Here is a 24,552-nt window from a genome sequence, read left to right on the forward strand (position 1 = left end):
CTGTGCATTTGTGGCCGTCTCCTCCCCTCTCCAGAGGCCTCTCTCCGTGGCTGTGCATTTGTGGCCGTCTCCTCCCCTCTCCAGAGGCCTCTCTCCGTGGCTGTGCATTTGTGGCCGTCTCCTCCCATCTCCAGAGGCCTCTCTCCGTGGCTGTGCATTTGTGGCCGTCTCCTCTGTGTCCAGAGGCCTCTCTCCATGGCTGTGCATTTGTGGCCGTCTCCTCTGTGTCCAGAGGCCTCTCTCCGTGGCTGTGCATTTGTGGCCGTCTCCTCCCGTGTCTACACGTGACCTTCGTTGCTCACTCCCCCTGCTGCTGCAGCTTTCTCTTGGCCCGCCCAGCATGGTCACTCTGTCACCATCCATGGGGAGTGTCCTTGGTCAGTTTCATGACAGTTTTAATTTGTTTTCATTTTCCTCACATGTAAGTGTGCAGTTCATTCTTCAGTGTCTTTTTTCTCTGGGTTTTCCAGTTTGGTCATTGGGTTTTAGGTTCTGCTGTCCAATTCCTTTCCATCTCTGAAAATGCTGGGCAGACGCTGAGGACAGAGAACCCTGGGCCCGCTGGCTTGTCTGTGTGCGTCTGTGTGTTGGGGGCGAGGGAGGAGGGAAATTATCAGGGCAGGGGGGTTTTAGTCCTGGAATCCACCACATTTCTCTGGTTCTCTCTCTCTCTTTCTCTCTCTGTCTGGCTGGATCTCCCCCTTCCCCACTCCCAGGTCCTCTTTGGAACACAGAGCTCATCATTTCCAGTTCTCGACGTCTGCCCTTCCCTCCTGCCTCACACTCGGCCGCACCCTTCATTCTCGTTACCTGTCTAAGGCTTGGGATATCTGGGTTTTTGACCTCTGTCCTAACCTTTGTCCTTCTTTGTCCAGGGGGTTTTCTCCCTAAACTGAACATGCTTTCCGTGGGAGTTCTCACCACATTCCCCCTTCCTCCCTTTAGACCTTGCTCAAACATCTCTATCTTTACAAAAATATCCCTTGACACTCATTCCATTTAATCCCCAACCCCCTTGAATTTGTATGTCCTGAGCAATCAATTTTTAAATCACACCATCTTATTTCTACTTATGTGTAACATATACTTCACATATAAATATACCATAGAAATAATGACTCAAGGAACATTGGTTATAGCAAAACTGTTATGTTTGTGATACATCATTTAAGTAAAATGACTGAAAGTTGCCCACTGGTGATTACTACTTCTCTCCTCGTAGAGTTATTGCAAAGTGTAGTTTAAAGAGAATGTGGAAGTCACTTAGTTTTGCTCAGGTCTGTAACCCCGCTGCTCCCAATGCTACATGTGTGTTGGTGTGGGAAAGTTAATAAAACGTGCAAAAAAAAAAAAAAAGGCAGTTAAGTTTCCTCTATTTAAGAATTTTTTTCCTAGTCTTAATCAAGAGCTTTTAACCTATTAATTAATGAATCTTGTCATTACTTTCTATAGTGAGTATATCCAATTTATTTGTGGCTTTTAAAATATGCCACTAATGGCAGAAGTTAAATTTTAGTATGATTTAATACTGCGGTGTTATTGGTACGCTGAGCGTGGGGGTTCGGCATCCTTCCTTTCTCAGCATTTACAATACCGTGTTGTCTATTTCTGCATTCCTCACTCAGATGCAATCACTAACTCGCTACTGTGTGCCGTGGCTTTAAGAGTGGCTTAAGATTTTTTTGTTCCTCTACTTCCAAGAACCTCAGAGAAAAAGGAGGGGCGGACAAGGCTGGGTTATAAAAGCCTTCCTCCTCCTGTGAGCGGAGAAGACGAGCAAGATCTCGAGGGTGTAAGAAAAGCCCGTCTGATAAACCAGCACTTACGGTATGTCACCAACCCTGCTTGTCTCCTCTCCATGGACATTGCTGTTGCTGTAACTTGGAGGATTGATACAAGTTTAGTATCTCTGGGAAGGGTGTCGTTTATTTTTTTTCTATGAAGGTTTGAAACTAAAGGAAGATAAAACTTTAAATTCCTTAAAAAGACATGAGCATAAGCCAAGTGCAAGTTCACAAGTATAGCTAGTCTTTATCCAGATTTATTTAGGCATGTAGAAGTTGTTCCTAGATTTTTGAACGATTTTAAATATAATTGCAAGTTTTCGTTTTCTGACTGACAGCATTAGAAATCCCCTCAACTGAGCTTTACTAAGAAATTCACCCATGGGTTAGCTTTGCAACTGGTTTTCTAAAGCAATCTTATGTTCCCAAACTTCTTAGGAACTTAAACAAGTTTCTCCTAAATCAAGAGTATGGGAAAACATAAATTAATGTAAAGAAATAACGCTTTCAACTAGTAAATATTCTTTGATGATAAGAGGAGAGATTCACATCCGGTCGTTAACTTCCCTCCTGCCAGCTCAGCATTTGTGTTATTTAGAAGCAAGAGAGAAATGCTGAAGGGTAGATGAATAATTAAAAGGTTTTATTTCTGTTTAATTTTGAATCCATTATTGCCAGTGCTGCCTTTTTTAGTGTTAAGATTCCTGAGCTGAATGTAAAGAAATGGTTGTTCCTTAAGTCTGTCCTATATAAGCTGACACAAACACAGGAGTTTCAGCTTGTTGACATCTTGAGAGTTTAAAGAATTTTCTTTCAAGGTTGTGACTTTGGATATATAAATCTTGAAAATTTGGAAGGAAGTTGTAACCATTCCTTATTCATTCTTTTTGTCTTGCCTAAGAATTGGTATTATTCTCAGCACCTGTGAAGATAGCCCAGCTCCAGGCACTTCAGCCCCCGCCCTGCCTTCCCTCTTATTCTGGGGGTCTCTCTGCTGCCTGTCCTCTGCCTCCCGCCTCTCCCCTCTACTCTTTGCAGTGAGATATCTTGGGACAATGACTCTGGGAGCTTCTTTGCCTTTTCCCCCAGTTTTTACTCATCAATTCAAGTTTCAAAACTTTGGTTGACAGAGGCAATGAGAAAACCAGGTTAATGCTTATAACAAAGCCAATCTCAGTTCTTCTCTAGTGGAGGCTGAGATGCGTACTGACCCGGCTGGTCACTGTGACTCTCCTATGCTGCTGTGCTCTTGCCAAACCAGAGTGGAGAAGATTTCTCTGGATGGGTCCTTGAGGTTTGCAGACTCTGTGAGTGTCACCCTCACCAATGTAATGAATAACTGATGGAAGCGGGGAATGGAGACGGCTAGGGCTTAGTGTGGAGGCCCTTTGGAACATTCTCCTCACAACACAAACAATTTTTCCCTCTCTCATTCAGGGCTACACAAGGAGAGCATCTTACTTATTCTTTTTACTGTTAAGAGACTTAGAACTAGACCTCTGATTTGAAAAGGACATCTTAGGACTGGTTTGAATATGGTGATAGGGAGACTAAAAGGGAATTTAAGAACATGCCAAATGCCATTTTTGTATTAAGACAGAAGTATTCCCACTGATTTTTTTTTTCTTTTTGGTATTGGGCAAGAGTATTCTGTTGATAATGGGTGACTTCCAGATTACTGAAAATTATTTGTGAGCATCCATAGTAAAAATAAGATTATCAACAACTTCTTCCCCCAACAAACAAAATAAAGTTAGTAATTCTAAATTTTGACTGTGTATTAACATAGTAAAAACAATATTCTATCCCTTCCCAAAGAGGTACTAATGCGAACCAGAGTAGCTTAAAATTTGAGGATCAGGCTTTTAGGCCACTTTGCTAGGGTTTAAATCCTTTATTCTCTACTTACCAGCTGAGAGACTTTGGGAAAGTCACCTAACCTCTCTGTGCCTTGGTTTCCTCATCCTTCTAAGGGGAAAGATAACAATTCATAAAACTCGAGGGAAGACTGAAAGAGCTGACATGCATGTAGAACACAGCACAGGCCTGGCCACATGGGCATCACACCAGACGTAGCTGATGCTCGTTGCTGACAGTGGACAGCACCCTTGGCCTGATAGGCGTGTATGTTTCATGTACTAGCAGGACAAATCGTATTGTTCAGAAATTCAAGTTCTGGCTAGAGAAAAACTAAGCCAAAATTCACACAATATCACCTCCTAAGCCTTCCATTGATCATATGCTTGTTATGTTTTAAAAGATTTGATTCCAACTTCTGAAAAGATTTTATTGCAGTCTAAGAGCAATGCAGGTGGTGGGTGTTATCTGTAGCACCCTGTTTGGGCCCAAAGTTCCTCTAAAAGTGGTTCTGACACCAGCAGCATCACCTGCACCTGGAAATTCGCTAGTGATGCAGAGTCTGGAGTCTGCCCCAGACCTACCCAGCACTGGGGTGGGGTGGGGGGTAGCATTCTGGTTTAAATGAGTGCAGTGCGTCAGCCTATAACAGTGAACAGGTGTTTCTCTGGGTGGGGAGCTGGAGGAACTGTTGGTTTTTAGCTTGGAATGGCCGTCCCTCCCGTCAGGTAGTGAATATCTTCATGATCTATTATGAAGTTTTGAAAAAGGTGAATGGTGTTTCAAGAGTCCATTCTGATTTAAATTTTTATTGAGGTAACTCCATGGTCGCTATTAGGATTTCATTAAATTTGTCAGACCTGTCTGAAATTTTTGAGAGTAGGGACCATAAATAAACATAACTGAGTTATTAATGAAAACAGGAAAGCCAAGGTTGTACAGAGTTAAACAAGTGCATCCTAGAATGGGCTGAGTTCTCATCTCTCGACTGGGTTACCACCAGTTGGGCCTGCGGTGGAGACACTTCCATCATGGAACTTGACTTTTGCAGTGAAGCTTCAGCTTGCATTCAGGACCTCGTGAGAGACAGCCGCTAAGTTTGGTGCTGTGGCTACTGCATGGCTGCGCCAAGGTTCTTTCCCCACCGTGTGAGCTGGTGTTCTTTTGGCACGGGCATTTTCTTTTCAATTATTATTTTGAAATAATTATAGGTTCAAAGATAATTGACAAAACAGGAGAGAGAGATCCCATGTCCCCTTCACCCAGTTCCCCCCAGTAATAACTTTGCAGTTGTCACGCAAGATCCACAGCAGGAAACACAATCTACAGACTTTATTCAGATTTCCCCAGTTTCATGCGCACTCATGGGTGTTGGTATAGCTTTATGCAAATTTTATCACATGAGCAAATTTGTGTAACTACCTCCACAATCACATAATGAAACTGTTCCACCACTAGAAAAATCCTCCTTGCTGCCCTGGAGAAATCCTCCCCACCCCCCCACCCCGTCTTCCCACCTCATCTGCCCCAAGCCGCAGGAGTTCCTTCACCCCTGGCCTCTGTGTCAGGGAATGTGGGTTTGAAGTTGCTTTGTGGACACTGAGCAGCTTGCAGGTGACCATGTTCTCCCTTCGGCTTTGGCCACTCCTATGATTAGGGTCCAACTTCTGGTGACCCATTAGGACCTGACAGCAGGTCTCCCATGTGGCTGAAGGGCTCCCCACTTTCCCAGTCTCTCTTCTTATTTTACCCTTTGCTCACCTCTTTCTCTTTGGTTCCTTTGTATCAGGTCCTATTCTAGCAAGTCTCTTCATATCTTTGTGTACCAAGGTGAAAATAAACATTTAAACCGACAAATGAAATGGCTCTGGCACGCCAACTTGTTGCAGAGGTAATGGGCTGAAAAAAAGGGCAAAAATATTTTCTGTCTCCCCAACTTTTGGGGAAGTGAAGCCTGCATCCCTGCCTCAGGCCAGTGGTCGGGAGGGGCAGGGAATGTCTCTTGGTCTCTGTGCCACTGGAGACGGCTGAAGGGACTCCTCTGGCCCAAAGGTGGGATGAATCTGGGCAGAGGGCTGGAGACAGCCTTGGCTCCTGATGGGATGATGGGGTCTGAACCTTTAGAAGCTCCATGCTTCTGCCCAGAATCAGCAATCAGATTTTGAGACCATTGTCTGCCATTTTCCTCCTCCATTTTTCTCTTTCTTTCTCCTAAACTGATTATCCCTCTTTTTCTGATGTGGCTTCAGGGGACGAGTGCTGAACTTTCAGTAACATTCTCCACTTACTACTTAGCTCTCTTGCTCGCCCTCCAGCCCCCAGACTCTCCTTCCCCTTCCCTGAACTTCTGAGATTTATGTGGTGGCCTCCCTGAGTGTGTCTTTCTGCCGCACTCACTGTAGAGTTGGTGAGAATACAATTCCTCAATCACAATCTTTTCTGTCTTAATAAAGATACTGCTGCATCTCCTTCTGGCACACGACAGTGCAGAGAAGTTTGGCACCAGCGTGGTTTTCCTCTGCAGTAATGTTTTCTGCTATATTGCTTTTGTGGGTTTATGTTCACTCTTAAACATAAGTAACCTCACCAGGATACCTCTGCCCCTAGTCATTTTTCCTGGCATCACACCCAGTGGGATTTTTGTGGTGAAGACTTAAAACTTTCCTTGGTGCTGGGAAGATTTACCTGTTGATTTTTTTTTTTTTATTGCTACCGTCTCCTATACGTGGAACATTTATTTCTTCTGAGAGGCTTGTTACTTACCTGGTATATCTCCATGTTCTCCATGGCTTCGCCAGCAATGGGGACAGCCAGGTGTGGTGTGACCGTTCCAAGGTGCTCTGCTCCCTGTGGGGTGGGTGATGTGGAGGGACAGCACCTCACGTCCTCTGCTGCATTGCTCTGCCCCCGACGGCTCACGAAGCTTCAGGTCTCAACCTCTGTCATCACTGGAAGCAGCTCCCTGCCCAGGGGAGGCTGTAGTCAGAAGACAGTAACAACCACAGCAATAAAACCCTTTACTGGAAAGATCGAAATTCATTTGCCTGGCAAGTAACAAACAACTCTCCAAGAGAACGTGGGTCTTGATCTGCAGGAGTTTTAATTACCAGCAGTAAGTGAAGAGGGTGCTAGGAATATTCTCCCAAGCAGTGTCTCCCTGACAGAAGGTGGCCTGAGGTTTTTATGGGCTAGGAGAGAAAGAAAAAGATGTGCCATGGCACATAGAGACACAGTTCCCCTCACACACTAGTCGTTAGTGAGTCATGCTGGCACTAACCCAACGGAGCTGCAGCTCCTCCCTGGGGGGCCTTCAGCCTGGGAATGAGTTCATCCATGGGCCGGCTGTTCATCCACCAGCCACCAGGGGGTGTCAGAGGCTGGCTTTAGCCTGCTGATCAGCCACTGGCCCCGGAGAAAAGGGCCAAACAACTGTTTGCTTGTTCAAGTTGGTTGAATTCCAGCATTTTCTGAAGCCCTTCCTTCCTATTTACCTAATAACAACAAACTTTCTGGAGCTGGAAAAAAACCCAGCCAAACTTGAGTTTGCACGTACAAAGAGCCTAGGATCTCTGTAAAAATTTTAGACCTGGTCCTTTATCAAAAATCTGATGAAAATGGACTTTTTTTACAGTGTTGGGGTGGGAGGAAGTCTTGGTCAAGCTGTCAGTGTGTGAATGCAATAAACAGACTTCCCACAGAGCAGGGCTGCGGACGTGCCCTGTCGTGCTTTGCTCCTCTTGGAGCCTCCCCAGGGATTTTTGGTCCATGCTGTTAGATGGAGTCCAAGGTGGCCGAGTCAGGAGTAGAAGGACTCTCATGGGGCACGGATACCAGTAAAGCAGAGAGGGCTAAGTGTAAACAAGTGCAGAAAATACAGAAATAAAAAGTAACATGGAGATAAAAATTATTCTCAAAGGTAAAAACACAATCTAAAAAGAATCATTTAATAATACCCCTCTGGGTCTGAGTCCCAGATTACACTAACCACTGTAGCACTAGGTGGGTGATAAATGCTCAGAAACAGTGAACCCAGCAGCTGGCAGATAAGCTAACCCTGACCCTCAGGGATGTGGCAGAGAGGAATGCCGGGAGAAAGGGGACGGCTGCGAGCCCAGTCACTCCTTCCTAATGTTACTCTGATTTCTCCCTCAGCATTTCTGCTGCACCAGATGCCTTCAGAGCTTCGATTTGCTTTGATTTTTACATTGTGTTTTGTGGCCAACTCCCAGCATGATTTTCTATTCAAAAGTTGCTCAGGTCCCACAAAGCAAGAGCATTGGAAATAAATGTAAGTTCAAGGGCGTGGAGGTAGATACACCCTAAAATGTTCCCGAGGATCCCCGCCTCCTGGTATCCAATGCCCCCCGTGTTGTCCCTCCCCAAGTAAGGGTTAGACCTAGCGAGTTGCTTCTAGCCAGTAGAATATGGCCGAAGTGACACGTTGTCACTGCAGTGATTGGATAACAGGATCATGACTTTGACTTGCTAGCAGAGCCCACCCATGCCTGCTCAGCTCACATGCTTTGGGAGAGCAAGTTGCCAAGTTGGAGAGGCCGATGTGGCCAGACACTGAGGGTGCTTTGGCCAACAGCTGGCCAGGTGCAGAGGCCCTCGGTGTAGCAGCCTTCAAGGACGCAAGTCCTGTTAACACCTGCTTTCTTCATGAAGTCCGTGCTCTGCCTCCTCTCCACTTCCATTGCTCACAACCTCTTCCTGCCTCTCACCTCCTCTTGCCACAGTCGACACTTGTGGTCCACTGTCGCTGTGGCTGTTGCAAAAGCCTGAAAGACCCTTCAGCCTTGACATTGCATCTCTGATCTTGGGCAGACTCCTTTCTTCTCTGGAGTAAGAATCCAGAGGAGACCAAAGTGCTGTGGTAGGGCAGGAGAATTAACTCTGCATCCAGGAAAGCTTTCACCCAGCCTTCCCCACGCACTCCCACTCCACACTCGTGTTATTCCAGTTAGGAAGTTACAGTACTTCCCTGCACTTTGATCTCTCCCCTCTATAGTTTTCTTCCCCAAGATTTAGACATGTGTCCACTTCTTTGGAGCAAATAACCAGCCACAGGCCCTCTGCTCTTGGCCAGTCCAGCCTCTGTCTCTGGTGCCCCTGGGGAGAGAGAGGTCTCCATGGGGTGCCCTCCTTCTTCCACCTCCCACTTACCGACACTGCTATTGCCAAGGTCATTGTTAACTTAACCTTGCCCAGCCTCTGGATACTTTTCATGTTGATTAAATATATTTTCTAGATGCCATAAGCAAAATATTTAATTTTGGAAAATCAAAAAAGGACAAGAATAAAGCTGAGATCACTCACAGTCCCACTCCCCGCGGATAGCAATAGGTAGTGTGTGATGCACTGCTTCCCAGGTGTCTTGAGCAGCATATGCGATGCATTTGGCTGTCCTTCGGCAATAGCTGCCCTTGCGGACAACACGCCATGATAATCGCTGAGTCAATTTGTAAGGGAGCTGCGGAGAGAGTGATTGAGCCCAAGCTGATGTCTCCAAGGCCAGAACTTTTAGCCACTATGATTTCTTGGCTCCTACTTGTTTTCTACTCACAATAAATCACAATGATTTTTCCATGTCGTTAAATACACCCTCCTCGCCTCACTGTCCTCTTACTTCTTTTGTGTGTTAATGTTCTCGTATTGGTGGAGATTCAGGTCATTTCCAATTTTCCTGACGATAAAGAATGCAATGAACCTCCTCTGAGTATAACTTTTTATGTGTCTCTGAGACTTTTATGGAGATTCTCCGAAGCCAGTTCATTGGGTCCACAGTGACAACTTACAAACGCCTTGATAGCTTATTGCCAAATTGCTTCACTGACCCGGTCCTAGGTCAGTGTCTGTCCCACACCCTCATCTGGACATTGAGTGCTGTCTCCTGAAAACATCTCCCCTTGGTGTTTTGTTTTTGTTGAATTCTTACTGCTTTTGTTTTTGTGTTGACTGGTGGTTTGTGCCCCCTCATTTGCTGAATCTAGATTCCAGCCCTTTGCCCACTTTTCCAGAGGGCTTTGGGTTGGGCAAATCTGGGGGTGTGGCTTGTTACTTCTCCTTGGCACATGCCATAGCCGGAGATTGCTCCGGGCTCGGCCTCGCTCCCTGCCTTTCCCCTGCACTCCTCTTCAGAAGCATCTCCTCCTCTCTCTCCGGGCTCCAGGAGCTCTTTCCCTGTCTCTTCCCTCAGGCCTGGGGCCTTACGTCCCTTCTTCCCATGCTTCTTTCATGTTCTAGCCTGAAATCCTGAAAGATCCACACACCTGTGCACCCGGAATGGTCACGATGTAGGACTTTGTAGAGAATGCCTAACCCTTCATCTTTTGACTTCAATGCCTCAGGGAACCACTTAGGAACCAGTAAGTAATAAAGGTGTTTGAACCTGGGAGCAGGGCACACCTTTCTTACAGGGCTTCCCCTTCTGCTGTTGCAATGAGAGAAATAAGCAGTTTTTCATTTTGAGGCAAAGTTATTTCCTGACCATCGGGGCTCTACTTACAACCAATTTGCCGTATGGGAATCACAGAGAATGCCTGGCAGGATTGATTTGCGGTTTTGCGATAATGTATGTAAAGTACCAATTAATAGTCTGAGCTTCTCCTTGAAATGCCTGGGGAGAGAAGTAAAAGAAATGCTCCTTGTTTTAAACTGTCTGGATCAACCATTTAGAGTGTTTTTTTTTTTTTTTTTCCCCCTAGATTGATACGTGGGTACAAAGGATTAGGTTACATGGTTTGCATTTGTTAGGTAAAGTCTGAGCTGCAGTTGAGCGCTTCACCCTGAGGTGTGCCATATGCCCCTAAACTGTACCCATTAGGTGAGAGCTTACCAAACCCCTCCCTCTCCTCCTCCGGCCTCCCCTTCCCCCAACTTGAATTTAATTGTGTTTTTCTCTTGTGTGGGCGTGTGGTTGTTCATCTTCTGGTTTCATATCAGTATTAGTACACTGGATGCTTGCTTTTCCATTCTTATGATACTTAGGAGAATGTTCTCCAAATCCATCCAGGTAAGTACAAAAGATGTAAAAGCTCTGTCTTTCTTTATGGCTGAATGGAAAGCCAGGTATACATGTACCATAGTTTATCTATTTGTGAGTTAATGGGCACTTGAGTTGTTTCCACATCTTGGTAAGATGGAGCATATTTAAAAGCATCCAGTTTCTGTGGCATGTCAGAGTCTTGTGTCTGGCCTGGGATGGGCAATTGGGACAGAGGAGTCTGGGCCACTGGGTGATCTGGACAGTGTTAGGACTACTGGGTGAGGGGCCAGGAGCAGGGTGGGGCTGAGCGATGGTCTGCTCTGTGCCCTGGATGTTATGCATTCAGAGCTGTGGAAGATGACCTGCAAGTAGTTTGCAAACCAAAGGGGGATTTTCAGGGGGATATCTATTCATTCAAATGATTCCCCAATAAATATCATGCAGCTGTCATTCAGCACCACGCCAGGCCCCAAAGTCTAATGGTGAACAAGAAAGACTCGGTTCTTGGCTTCAGCTAGTTATGGGGCCAAACAGATCATTGCACAGGTCACAATGCCCACATTTGGAGGAAGGTAACAGGGCTGCAGGAATGGGGCCCAGGCATGGGGTGTCTCCCTGAAGATGTGATGTGTGAGCTGAGCCTGGAGGCTGAATAGGAGCTGCCCAGCTGGAGGGGGCTGGGAAGGGGTTCTGGACGGAGTGGGGACTGCAGACGAGAAAGGCAGGGTCCCAGGGAGGAGCAGGGTTCAGGGGGGCACTATTGGGCTGGGAGGCAAGAAGGGCCCTAGGTGGCAGATGCTGGCAGGTGAAGAGCCTTTGGAGGGGCTTCGAGGAGGAATTGGGACTGGGAAGGGGCTTGGAGCCAGGAGGAGGGGACTCGGCAAGGCGCAGGGAAGGGTGATGCTTTTCTTCCCTATCTACGGGGTGTGCTGGAGGTCCAGAGGTGGCAGGGGGTTTTGTCCAGAACTTGGGGTGTGGGTCTGAGTTGGAGTCTGGGAAACAGGAGAGGAAGGGACCCCTGGAGGGTGGGATGGGAGTGTCACAGTTAGAAGAGCAGAGCGCGGACCCGGGGCAGTGTCTCCATGGAGATGAGTTCCTGTATTGCCCAGGCTAACAAGAGGGATGTGCTGGGCGTCCCTGGGGTGACTTGGAGCACGCTGATCCCCAGGCCCCCACAGCCCAGTTGGTCAACTACTTCTGCTTCACTTGCTGGGAGCAGGCGCAGGATTCTCCTCGCCTGCCCGAGGCCCGTCCTCTGGCCCAACAAGCTGCTAGTTACAGTCTGCTCTGCAAATTTGCTCAAACTCTTTACCTCAGCTAACAGCTACTGCAAACCGCATACGCCTGGTGCTCGTGATGCAGTTAGCCCAGCCAGTCCCCTCAGAGCTGGGCGGCTGTGACCTGGTAGCCCTCATGCTGCTCCGAAGAGGGAATCCTGACCCAGGGGTGGGAGCCAGGGAAGACGTGCTGGGGAGGAACCTCCGGCTGGGACCGGGAGGACACACAGCAATTATGGGCAAGGGCACAGTGTCCCTAGTGGGCAGGACAGAGCACAGGACACAGCACACGGCTGAGGAGAGGGCGAAGAGAAGGGGGCAGAGGGGTGAAGTTTTGAAGGAAGCCCTTTCACTGCCTGCAACCCAAACTATCCCCTGCCCCATCTCCACAGGAAAGATGTCCTTTGAGGCAGCCAGGCTGAGCATGAGGAAGAGAAGAAATGGCACCTTGGACAGCACCCGGACCCTGTACTCCAGCATGTCACGGAGCACGGACTTGTCTTACAGTGAGAGTGTGAGTCACGCGTGATGGTCTTAGAGGTTATAACTTCAACCTTAAAACACAGTGAAATAATGCATTTGCTAAAGGACTTCTAGGATGTGGAAAGTGCTGTGTTCTTCATACTTGTTTCACTATTCCATGCTGCTGCCCCGGCTCTCCATCTGATCCCCCAACCTCAGTCCCTTCTCCAGCCCTGTGGGCGGGTCCCAGCTCGGGTCCACTCGCATTCCTTCTCACAACAGCCTCCTCTGCTCATCCCAGGCCAGCCTCCCTGTAGCCTTCAGGACACAGATGTGCCCTGTCAAAGTTTCTTAAACCGGCAGGAGAAGGTCTCCTCCGCACCCGGCTGCTCCTCCTGCCCTGGCCTTGCTGACACCGGGCAAAGTTCTTTCCGCAGGTTTTCTGCCCACACTCACGCTCACTTATCAGGAAATTAGGACAACACTCCAGTCCAACACCCAAATTCCCTCTCAAGTACGTGCTGCAAGTTGGGATAGAGGCTAGCATCGGAAAGAAAGGGAAGACGCGGGCGGCTCTGGGGTGCTGGGCAGTATTTTGTTCCCACTGGGGTATTACATAGGGGCTGATTTTGTGACTAGGCAAGTGAGGGCCCCTCCCTGGCACAAAGTTTACGGAGGCCTCTCTCAAGGCTACCCCTACACCCACACTCCCAGCTGAGTGCCTCCCCAGGTTTACCCGCAGCTGGGCCCTGTGAGCACCAAATAATGGGCAAAGGGAATTGGTGGCTTCTCCCACTTTTCTCCCCCCTCTTTCCTCATCCCACCCTAAGCAATGAAGCATCTGTGGGGAGCCCCTTGCAGATGGGTCCCTCTGGCTTCAGGCATCAGTGGTCCCCAGAGATGGACAACGGCTGATTCTTTTGACGTGCACCTGTGCCTCTGCAGCCCCTGCAGGTCATCTTGTCCCCAAAGCATGGGGACCTGCTGAAGTGCTGAGACCATCCAAAGGCATCACAGTTCTGGGGGGTTTACCCTAAAGCGTACACATCTCAGCAGAGTGCATTTTCAGAAGGAATTTCCAGCAACAAAGCCATTTTTTTTATCACCACTCTTCCTCCACGATTATTGATTTCACAAGCTTACAAAGCTGTTGAGTTTTCCTTCACTTGTGTTAAGTAGACTCAAAATTAGTCAAGTGGATAAAAAAAATCATGAGGAAAAATGGCCATCACAGATTTTCAAAATTTTTGCATACAGGTGAGTGTGAAAGCTATTTTTTTCTATGTGTTCGTGGTGAAATATACATAGAAAAGAATGTATAAATGTCAGTTTCCAGCTTAAAGAAGAGTATTAAAATGAACGCCTTCGCATCCACCACCAGCCTGGGGCACAGGGCAGCGTCAGCACTTCAGAATCTCCCACACGCCCTCCCTGTTGGATTCCTCTCTCGTCATTACCCTAAATTTTGTGTTACCCATTCGTTGCTTTATTTATAATTTTATGACTTGAATATATATTTCCCTAAGCAAAATGTTTTAGTTTTTTCTGTTTTTGATGTGCATGGAATTATACTATAAGTGTTCATTTATGTTTTCCTTTCCTTTTTTTTTTTTTGCTTACCACTCACTTGTGAAGACTCATCATGTTGCTAGGTGGGGCAGATGTTGATTAATTTCTCTGTATGGCCCATGTGTGCTTATATTTATTTAGCCTAAGTGGGGGGCATTTGGGTTTCTGGTTTTTACTGTTAGGAACAATACTTAACATTCTTGGATGTGTAAGCTGGGTCTCCCCAGGAAAGGTTCTCTGGGTTGAGGCTGGGAGGATGACAGTCAGTATCTCTCTTTTATAAGGCCTTGGTTTAAGACACAGGATTTATGGGGAAACATGTCCAAAGGATCTGGTAGAGCTAGCACATGGGCCCCATTGTCTCGCAGGGGGGTGGGGACAACTTGGACTTCATTCCAGGAGATGTATCCCCTGGTGACAGCCTTGTAGTCAGGAAGGAGTCAGAGCTAGCTCTGGTGCCAGCACCCTGCCTAGAGGCCAACTACGTGTGAACTTTCCTGAGCACTCCAGCTGTCAGCCCCTGATGACCAGCAGGAAGTGGCACTGGCCTGCTGGGGAAGGGAAGCCCCAAGCAGCCTCACCTTCCAGGGCCAGGTAGCCCTGGGAAGTGGAAAGCTCACTGCAGGCACTCTGAGTGTGCAGGTTGTGCACAGGACAATCCTGCCTCTCTACACAGAGGTCGAGTCCTCAGGGAGATAACTTCATTGACAATAGCAGTCACTTTTCTGGAACAGTTGTACCAGTTTTCTCATGGCCTCCCTTTACCTGCGTTGGGTGTTAATTGCCTTTTTAATTTTTTCCAACCTGGTGGGTGAGAAATGGGATCCCATTGTGTTTTTTTTATTTGCCTCATTAATAATACTTATGTATGACTGAGCTTCTTTTCATGTGTTCATGGGTTATTGTCTTTTAGTCCATGTTTGCTGTCTCTTGCCATTTTTTTCCATTGGGTCGTCTATCTTATTCATCCGATTTACATTTCCTATATAGTCTGGTTACTGGTCCTATGACATCTAATGTGTACCGTAAATGTCTCCTCCCACTCTGAGGACTGAAGGTATTTCCAAAGCATTTTTCATTTGTTTCCAGATAGTTTGTTTCGGCTTTTGGTTTGTCAGAACTGGGTCCCAGGTGTGCCTAACCACTGTGCCTTGGGGAGGACAAAGACAGCTAAGGAAGGAGGTTTGGGAACACATCTCCTTTTTTTTCTTTTTTTTTTTTTTTTTTTTTGTGGTTTTTGGCTGGGGCTGGGTTTGAACCCACCACCTCCAGCATATGGGACCGGCGCCCTACTCCTTGAGCCACAGGCGCCACCCTTTATTTTCTTTTTTTTTTTTTTGGTTTTTTTTTTTTTTTTTTGGCTGGGGCTGGGTTTGAACCCGCCACCTCCGGCATATGGGACCGGCACCCTACTCCTTGAGCCACAGGTGCCGCCTAGGAACACATCTCCTTTTAAAAAGCAAGCATGAGAGGATTGGAAATCTGCATGGATTTATTATTTATGAACAACTATCCAATGCTTATATTCCCCGTGGTAGCCTTGGAGACAGAAAAACACAATTTGTGTGTGTAATGCCATTTCTTACAAGATAACTCCATGTAACTTTTGGAAAAATTTGCATTTAGTTACAAAAATTTAAACCTATGCCTCTTAAAAAAAAAAAAAACTTTTTGTACACGAAAAGCCTGGACAAATTCTGGATACCATGAATACACGGTAAATTCTTAAAGCCTTTGAAGTGGGATTAGATCTTATTTAGTATTTATTAATATCAGTGGCAATGAGAATAAGATAGTAATGTATTATCCAATGTTCTCTCTCCAAAGGACTTTGTGAATTTTATTCAAGCAAACTTTAAGAAACGAGAATGTGTCTTCTTTACCAAAGATTCCAAGGCCACGTAAGTTACTATTTTCCCTGTTTTTGCTTTCCATGTTCAAAAGCAAATTATCACCCATCATTATAAGAAACACGAATGCTCACTACTTTATTATTAAAGATGTTGTCATCTTGTAATTCTCAGAAATGGTGTGTGAGTAAGAAAGATTTGGCAAGTATCTTGTAGTTGTTCCATAGAGTTTTAATTTTTTAAAAAATGTTGTTAGCTTTGGCAAGAGTTGGTTCCTGAAAGAGGCTGCCGCTCCCTTTGGCACTCGTATGAGCCTGGGGGTCCACCCGAGTGGCCTGGGCCATGAACCAGGGTTTTATAGCAGGGGGTAGACCAGGCACACTCACCTGTGTCACCTGATTGGCTCCTCTGTAGGCCTTCCCTTGTATTGATGATTGGGTGGCCGCCAGCTCTAAGTCCCATGCATTTTGGAACATTAAGGTTGGGTTACAAAAGCAGCCCCCACCTGCTCAGAATGCAGCAGGTCCTCAATAAATGCTCATGAGCAGGTCAGTGAACAAACAGGATTGCAGCAGATGCACCCGAATCAGATTCCAACAATTTTAATCTTACCACTCACTCGTCTTGTTCCTCTTTGCCTGCTGATGATGCAAGGAAGTTACTGGAAGTAATTCCAATTAACTAATTGGAAGTTGCTGTTACAGTTTATAATTAAAAAACAGATCTTCTGTTGAACAGAGGCAGGATGTAAAAATAAGTCAGGAAAGGACCTTTAGCTTCACCCTTGACTCCAAGCTGGACTTGGCTGCCCCCTCTGTGCATGGCTATTTCTCCTATCCTAAAAATCTAGCAAAAGCGTATCTCACTTTTAGGGTAAGGATTCAAAGAGGAGGCATATAGAATTGGAGCATGAAAGGCTCTCAGTAGATGTGTTTTCTCACTTCATGGAATTAAAAAAGGAATGCGAGGGAAACGAGAGCTCTCTACTTCCCATTAGTATAAATGTACTCGTTGCGAGACATTCTGATAAGTACAGACTCCGTAAATCGGCTATTTATTCCATGCGTGTTTCACTGAAGGATTTGCTATTAATCTATTCATTGGATGGGTAGAAAACATACATTGGATTCATCCTTTCATTTAGGTATTTTCCGAGCATCTACTATGCCAGAGGAATTTATTTACTCCCTCGCTGATACTATAGCTCCCTGACAAGGTCACTGTTATATTTTTTGTGATAAGGCAAATGGAGTCCAGAGGGGTTCGTTATTTTTCCAAGGTCACATGGCCAGTGGAAGACGGATGAGTGATTTGAATCCAGGCTTTCTTTCATTATTTTTTTTTAGAGACAGAGTCTCACTTTGTCACCCTCGGCAGAGTGCCGTGGCATCACAGCTCACAGCAACCTCCAGCTCTTGGGCTTAGGTGATTCTTTTGCCTCAGCCTCCTGAGCCTCCTGAGTAAGTGGGACTATAGGCACGTGCCACAACACCCAGCTTTTTTTTTTTGTTGTTGTTGCAGTTTGGCTGGGGCTGGGTTCAAACCTGCTACCCTCAGTATATGGGGCTGGCGCCCTACTCACTGAGCCACAGGTGCCACCACAAGAACCCAGGCTTTCTGATTCCAAGGTTGTGCCTTCTCTTTACTCCCAGCTGCCTCCCTGTCTAAGAACGACACTGCTTCAGGCAGACCCAATTTCAAACAATGTCACTGAGACCCTGTCTCTCTCCACCTGCTGTTTCTGCCCTTCTCTGGTGGGCAGGCTTTTCACAGGTGGTGGCAGAATGGTCACTGTGCTTTAGTTTGTGTCATCAGCTTACCATTTACCAGACTGAGGGAAGAGGGCTTGTTCCTAGCAATTCCATCCAAAGTGCTGGGCTGATATTCATGGCAGTTACTGGCCTGGCTTGGGGCCAGTGGGTGTTGGTTGGCCAGGCTTGAGGGATGTGTCTGCATGGACTCAGAGCAGAAAGGGAGGATTTGCCAAGGAAAAACTGGGGTGCACCTCTGGCACAGGGAAATTGGATGCTGTGTGGGAAACAGCATCACCTTCTAGTGACTGATTACGTCTCAAGTCTGGGCCAAATTGAAGGGCGATGTGGTGAGAAGTCACGGCCCTCAACAGCAGAAGCGATGACAGGGACACCTTGGGGCATCCATCTCTGTCTCAAAAGCAGGCAAAGTTGTGGACCAGAGGGAAGACAGATATGGCAAGCTTCGTGTTTCCCCGTATTTATTATTTCTGTCTCTCTATAGGTAGTAACGTGTAAATTACTCATCAGACAAAGGAATCAAATGAGGTGATTACTCATTCCCCAATTCTGCTGCTACTCCACACTGGCATAAGCTGCCCACAGTCTCCCCTGACAGTCCCTGGCCCCACTGGAGTGTCTCTCTGCTGTCACCCCTCATGATTTCTGCTTCTCGAGGGGTCTCTGGAGGGTGAGCTGAGATGCACCAGTAGCTTAGGGGCCACCTCCTGGCGTCCGGGGGTGGTGACCCCTGGATCCCGGCTTGTTCTCATCAGCTCTCACTTTCTTGGCTGTGCTGGGTTCCAGTAGCAGCAGGCGGAATGCCACTTTCCCAGCAGCAGCCCTTCTGCCGTGGCAGGAATATTCTGTCTGTTCAATGGTCCCACCAGCCACATGGGGCCATTCATCATTTGAAACATGGGTAGTACAACCAACAAACTGAGTCTTCAACGTTATTTTACCTACTTTAAATATAAAATTAGACAGCTGTCTGTGGCTAGTGGCTATGGTCTGGACGGTGCAGCTCCATGGCGCTCAGACGTGGTGGGGACCAGGGCCCTGCTGCTCTCCCCTCGGCCTCATCTCGTGTGTACAGTCCCCACCCTTCCTGCAGGTAGCTGTGCTCCTAACGCCTGCAGGTAGCTGTGCTCCTAACGCCTGCAGGTAGCTGTGCTCCTAACGCCTGCAGGTAGCTGTGCTCCTAACTCCTGGCTGGTGTGTGTAAAGCAGGTCATGGAAAGTGGAGCTTGGAGGGCTACCAGCCCTCAGGCCACCGGGACAGAGCCAGATATGGCTCAGTGGAGGTCACTTGAGACACACCCCTACCCTTAGCTGGTGAAAGGGCTGGAGTCCGTCTTCAGTTGTAGCAAGAACAAGTGGGACAGGGAATTCTCTCCTCCCTCCCGTCATGGTCTCGGCTGGGTGTGGGCAGATCCCCACAGATGGCAGAACTGCGTCCCACTATCTCACTGTGACTCCAGCTGTGCAGGGAGGTGAGGAGCGTCAGAGGAGAACCCAGGACTTAGTAAGAGAAAGGGCCGAGGAGACTGTGACTGAGGCTGGCTGACTTTGTTCTCGGCCAAACAGACTGATGCCCTGAGAGCAGCGACAACATGGAGCGGGGGTGCTGCTGCAGGGGTGGTTTGGATTCAGTCTCTGGCTCAATTCTTACAGCTATCACAAATATTGAATGCTCTGGTGAATATTTAGAATGAGGGTCATTTCCATACTCTCTAGTAATAAATACTTGGTTCCAAGGAGTTCAACTACTTTAACCTAAAAGGGGGATTTACCATAAGGGAACAGGAATGCCAGCTAAGAGCGGGTAGTAGCTGGGCGTCTGCATTGCTTCCAGACCATGTGTGGACACATGGGGGCCCCGGAGGCCCCTCCACACACCCCTCATCTCCACCTCTTGCTGCGCAGCTAGGTTCTTCTTTCTCAGTGTAGCTGTGTTGTGAAGCTTCCTCCCCGGGGCAAGCAGGCTGAGACCTGGAGAGTGATGGGAGCAGCTTTTTTTGGGCCGAATTCCAGGTTCTCAACAAAGGGACACCTATGTCTCCTGGATTAATTTCCTGTCCCAGGACCTACCAACTGGAACATTTCCAGATGATTCAGCTATATGGACAGACTCACCTTGATTCAACTGTGCAGAGGTCGGGAGCAAGGACCATCTCAGAGGGCCAGGTCATCAGGTGGTGTCAGGCAAGTCCCTGCACTGATGTGCCATCAAGAGCCTCCCCCTAGGAGAGAGAGCTGCCCCTGAAGGCTGCTGCTGAGATGCATTTTTCTTCATGACAGAATCTCTCTGTGGTGTGGCTTTGGTAGTTGCCCCAGGCTTCCAGTTTTTCAAGAAGATTCACTATTAGCAGAGAAACTCTAGGCCCAGGAAACATGGTGGAAGCCAATGGCTTTCAGACAGTTAAGTGCTGGGCCTTTTACGGTGCAGATCCATTATGGCCCCTGGCCACAATTTGATCTGGAATCCATCTGCTTCTGGAGTGGTCTTAAAATTTGCCTCCAAAGCTACTAGTTTGGCTCCTATTGTATCGTATAAACAGTTACAGAAATGCTTTTCACTATTAGCATCTTGTAAATGAAAATGTGATCTGCAATACAGTGCTTTTAGAATTAATCCTACATTTTGTCATGTGTCAAAGAAGCTCAACGGTGAATACAGCCCTTCCTTGGTCATGACAGCCATGTATACTGAAGCTCACCTACTTTACAAAAATCACCGAGCATGGATTAGAATGCAAACTATCTTACAGGAAAAACCATCAATGTATTCATTCACTTATTTGTTGATTCATTCAAAGGCTATTTGCTGAATACCCTTATGTGTCAGGGACATTGGAACAGAAAATAGAAGACTGCGTGCAGCTGGAAGCCAAGTCTAATAGGGTTTCCTCGGTTTGTGTACCTTTATCTGGCTCAGTCTGTCTAGGAAATCCGTGCTCCAGGGTGACCATACCTGGTTGTCTGGGCTGTGTTGTCTGTGCACAAAGATGCTGGGGCTAAGTGAGGACTGAATCCAGTGACTTGCTCCTGCACTGTGGTGCAGGTCCACATTGGCCACAAGGGGTATTTTTTCTGGTAGGCTAGTGGTAAAGGTGACTGCATATTTTATTGTGGGACCTGGGACACTGATAAGATTGATAGAGGCATTGATGTACCAGAGCTTAGACAACAGGTGTAAAGTCAGAGTGTCCTGAGCAGGTCAGGTCACCCAAATGCGGTGGCTCTCTCTCGTTCCATTGTTCCTTTGCTCAGTACGTCTCCTACTCTCTGGCCTGTTTCAGTGGCCAAACATGTCACCCACTTTGCTACTCTCCATCCTCCTCAGGACAGAGCACTCTGTCTTTCTTCACCAGCCCTCACTCCCCTTGAATTCCTAGCATCCTTCTGAAGCCTGTCCAAAGAGTGATCGGAGAGACACCAGGGAGAGACGCAGAGCCAAGTGGGCGGGCCAGGCAGAAAGGGGCTGGGAGGAAGGTGACCAGGACCTCCCCAGGAGAGACTTGTGTTTTGGCCACATTGGAATTTCATTTTGTTTTGTTGTTCATCTCTTTGGAGACCAGAACACTCAGGATGCCCTGTGTTTCTTTTTTTTTGCATTTTTGTTTCCTTCCTGTTGTCACTGCCTTTGCTATTCCTAAAGTTGTATCTGTGGCACCACCATAACCTAAAAGTCACCTTAATGGATCAAGCACCACGTAGGAGGCCCAGCGAGATGCTCTACACCATTCTCAGCACTCATGGAGGTGCTGAGAGGGGATGTGGGGGATGAAAGGAGGCGTTTTGCTTATTCCTTATGTACTGTGCCAGGAGTCATCCTTAGCTGTTCCCAAGACAATGGTGAGCAACTGAAGGGCAAGGATCATTCCCAGCTGATCTTGGGGTGCTGTGAAGTGCAGCCCAGTTCCGACTCAGCATTGTCAATCAATACCTGCATAGTGATCAGAGTAGGCTGGGGAAGGAGCGGGGTGAGAGGATTCACCACTGTGTCTTTTTATCTTCTTCCAATTTCCTATCTTGTATATGTGTCTTCTGGTAGACAAATTTAGCTTCTATTGCACTTTTAGTGGGAAGAACTAGCGTTCATTTACTGCACTTTGTTCTTGTCTAGCTCAAATTATTGAAGTCCCCCAAGCAGCTAATGTCCAATACAGAAAGGATGGTTCCTCTAAACTCTGGGACACTTTGGTTCCCTGACATGGGAGTGTCTCCACTGTCAGCTCAGTCCCCAGTTAGGAGGGCTCACCTCACCTGCACCATCAGCTGGGCAAACTGTCAGGGTTGGTGCTCAGGGTTCCTAAGCATTACAGATCCTGTGAGATGCTGGATAAACAGTTTCCAAATTTCTGAGGCTCAGTGGCATAGCAGCCTCATGGCCACTCACACATTAGGCTCCATGAGGGCAGGGCCCTGCTCCAATCTCACCTCTCAGCACAGAGCGGCGTGTAGGCGGTTAGACAAAAAACATGGGAGATAAAGCATAACAAAATAGTTTCTACACAAGCAAGCTAATGAAAATGGTCTGCAAATAAGAGTTGATGGTGTCATTTCTTTGTGTGTTTATTTAAGCTAATAATGCCTGGTTTCCACAAGTAGGTTTAGTGAAATCAAATTCCCTTCTTCCTGTCCACATCCCTGTGCTCAGGGAAAGCGTGTGCAAGTGTGGCTATGCCCAGAGCCATCACATAGAAGGCACCCAGATCAACCAAAATGAGAAATGGAATTACAAGAAACACACCAAGGAGTTTCCCACCGACGCTTTTGGGGACATTCAGTTTGAGACTCTGGGAAAGAAAGGCAAGGTAAGCAGTCGCCACAGCTCTGTACCTGGGCACAGGAATTCATATGCTGACACCTCGAATTGTCAATGTGGAGGCAAAGAGATGCGTAGTAAATACCAACAAAGACTGCAGAAAAAGGTGAGATTAGAAAAACTCCACAGGTGAGAACAGCATTACCACCCAGCCTCCTCTGTGCCAGCACAGGGCCGGCATCCTGGTATGACAGGTTCGATGCAGCCTCTGTGAGCAAATGCACAGGGCCCTGAGCTGTGTTCTCTACACACCCACGACGCACCACCTGCAGGGATCTGCAAAGGTGTTTGATGATGGAGAGAGCCTCTACTTACATCCTTGGCGCCCCCTGCTCAGTGACAGCACCGTCACTGCCACTGACCTCGCATCCCCTCCCATTCCCAAGCCCTACCATAGGAGGGTGGCCAGGGAGGGTGGCCCAGCCAGGCAAGCGGGGCCTCTGGAGCTGCTTAGCTTCCCCTCCCTGCGGGCCTCAGCATGGCCCCCACGCTGCACCCCCTTTCCCTAGGCCCCCAGAACCCAAGCCGACCCGGGCGCTCTTCTGTCCTCCCACAGTACATCCGCTTGTCCTGTGACACGGACGCGGAGCCCCTCTACGAGCTGCTGACCCAACACTGGCACCTGCGGACGCCCAACCTGGTCATCTCCGTGGCGGGTGGCGCCAAGAACTTTTCGCTGAAGCCGCGCATGCGCAAGATCGTCAGCCGCCTCATCTACATTGCGCAGACCAAGGGTGCGGCGGCGAGGGGCGGGGCGCGCCGGGGAAGGGGCGGGGCGCGGCGGGCGCAGAGGGGAGGGAGGGGCGAGGCAGGAGGCGCGGTCTCCGCGCAGAGCTCAGGTGCTGCCTGCTGCAGGGCTCGGTTTTCCTAAAGCGGTATCCTGGGATGAATGGACGCACAGGGCCCTCTGGCAGGTGTGTGTGGAGTTTCCCAAAGTAACTCTTTAAATTGGCATTAAGATGCTTCTTTGGGTCGGTTGGACTTTATTTTTTAATCTTCTAAAGTTTAAATTTTGTTATTTACACTTATAAAATTTTCCTGAGAATTTCCATTGTGGCGAATTGAAAAGGGCAGTTTAATTTGCTTGCTTTCTAACTCTGAGATCAGTGATGCGCTTTGGAAAGAGTGATTGTGCCTGGCAGAGTGTAAGCAGCCTATATGTGTCTGATGGAGGAAAAAACAGCCACAGGTTTTTAAACAAATATTCAGTTAGTGTTTTCTTTCTTTTTCAACTTTTCATTAAAAAAAGTTCGTATCTACAAAAAAAATTTGAAGAATAATACAGTGAAAGTCTGTACACTCTTCACTTTGATTCACCAACTGTTAACATTTCCCCACATTTGTATTATCTTGTTCCGTAAGTATCCACATAGTATGACTTGTTTTTAGAAACCATTTGAAAAGAAGTTGCAGAGGTCATGACCCTGCATCTCCTGTCTATGGGGTGTTCTCTCATATAAGCCAATGTGATTTCCAAACTGGGACAGTTCATACTGACCAATACAGCTACCAAACAGTTCATTCTCAAATTTTGCTAATTACTCCAGTAATGTTCTTTAGAGCAAGTATTCCTTTTTCTTCATTTAGACTCCAAATCTGTTTAGCTTTTCCCATCTTTTTAATTTTCTTACCTCCAGAACTGGTTTTTAGCCTTTCTTTGTCCTTCACTACTTTATTGAAGAGTATAGGCCAATTGCTTGGTAGACTGTCCCCCCATTTGGGTTTGATTGTTTTCTCAAAATTAAGTTCAGTTTAAAATCTAAGCTTAAAATTTTTTTAAACTTCTTTATAAAGAAATATTGACTAATAGAACTAAGGAAATACATTTAATACATGAATGTTTTTGTTAATGTCAAGAAGAAACTGAGTTTTTAATTTTTATTCTTTTTTTAAAGTTAGAATTAAAAAACCTTCCAAAAAAAAAATTCTTCAGTATCTTCTAGCTCCTTCCTCCCTTCCCTGATGCCAAGTCAGTCCAGTTTATTTTTATTCTTAATTTCCTGACCAACCAGAGGAGGCCATTGTGGTTGTCTCTTTGTTATGAAATTAGCAACTCAACTTCCTTACTACTAAATCCTGAAGACGCATCATTTGTTCATTCAGTAAACACTGGATCCCTCCTGTGTGCTAGGAATTGTTTTAGGTACTGAAGATACAGCAGAACAAAACTGACAAATGTCCCT

At 47.1% G+C, this 24,552-nt stretch overlaps 1 protein-coding gene across 1 annotated transcript in view; it reads left to right on the top strand.

Moving 5' to 3' along the window:
* The first annotated feature begins 1,790 nt into the window (after nucleotides 1-1,790).
* Nucleotides 1,791-24,552, top strand: part of TRPM8 (transient receptor potential cation channel subfamily M member 8) — a 100,427-nt gene continuing 77,665 nt past the window's right edge. Inside the window, exons 1-5 of the mRNA XM_053598049.1 lie at nucleotides 1,791-1,827; nucleotides 12,299-12,420; nucleotides 15,765-15,838; nucleotides 22,202-22,358; nucleotides 22,926-23,103. Coding sequence (XP_053454024.1) covers nucleotides 12,304-12,420; nucleotides 15,765-15,838; nucleotides 22,202-22,358; nucleotides 22,926-23,103 — 526 coding nt within the window. The 5' untranslated portion in view covers nucleotides 1,791-1,827; nucleotides 12,299-12,303. The remainder of the gene's footprint in view (nucleotides 1,828-12,298; nucleotides 12,421-15,764; nucleotides 15,839-22,201; nucleotides 22,359-22,925; nucleotides 23,104-24,552) is intronic.

The sequence above is a fragment of the Nycticebus coucang genome, chromosome 7 (assembly GCF_027406575.1).
Source record: "Nycticebus coucang isolate mNycCou1 chromosome 7, mNycCou1.pri, whole genome shotgun sequence".
NCBI lineage: Eukaryota > Metazoa > Chordata > Mammalia > Primates > Lorisidae > Nycticebus > Nycticebus coucang.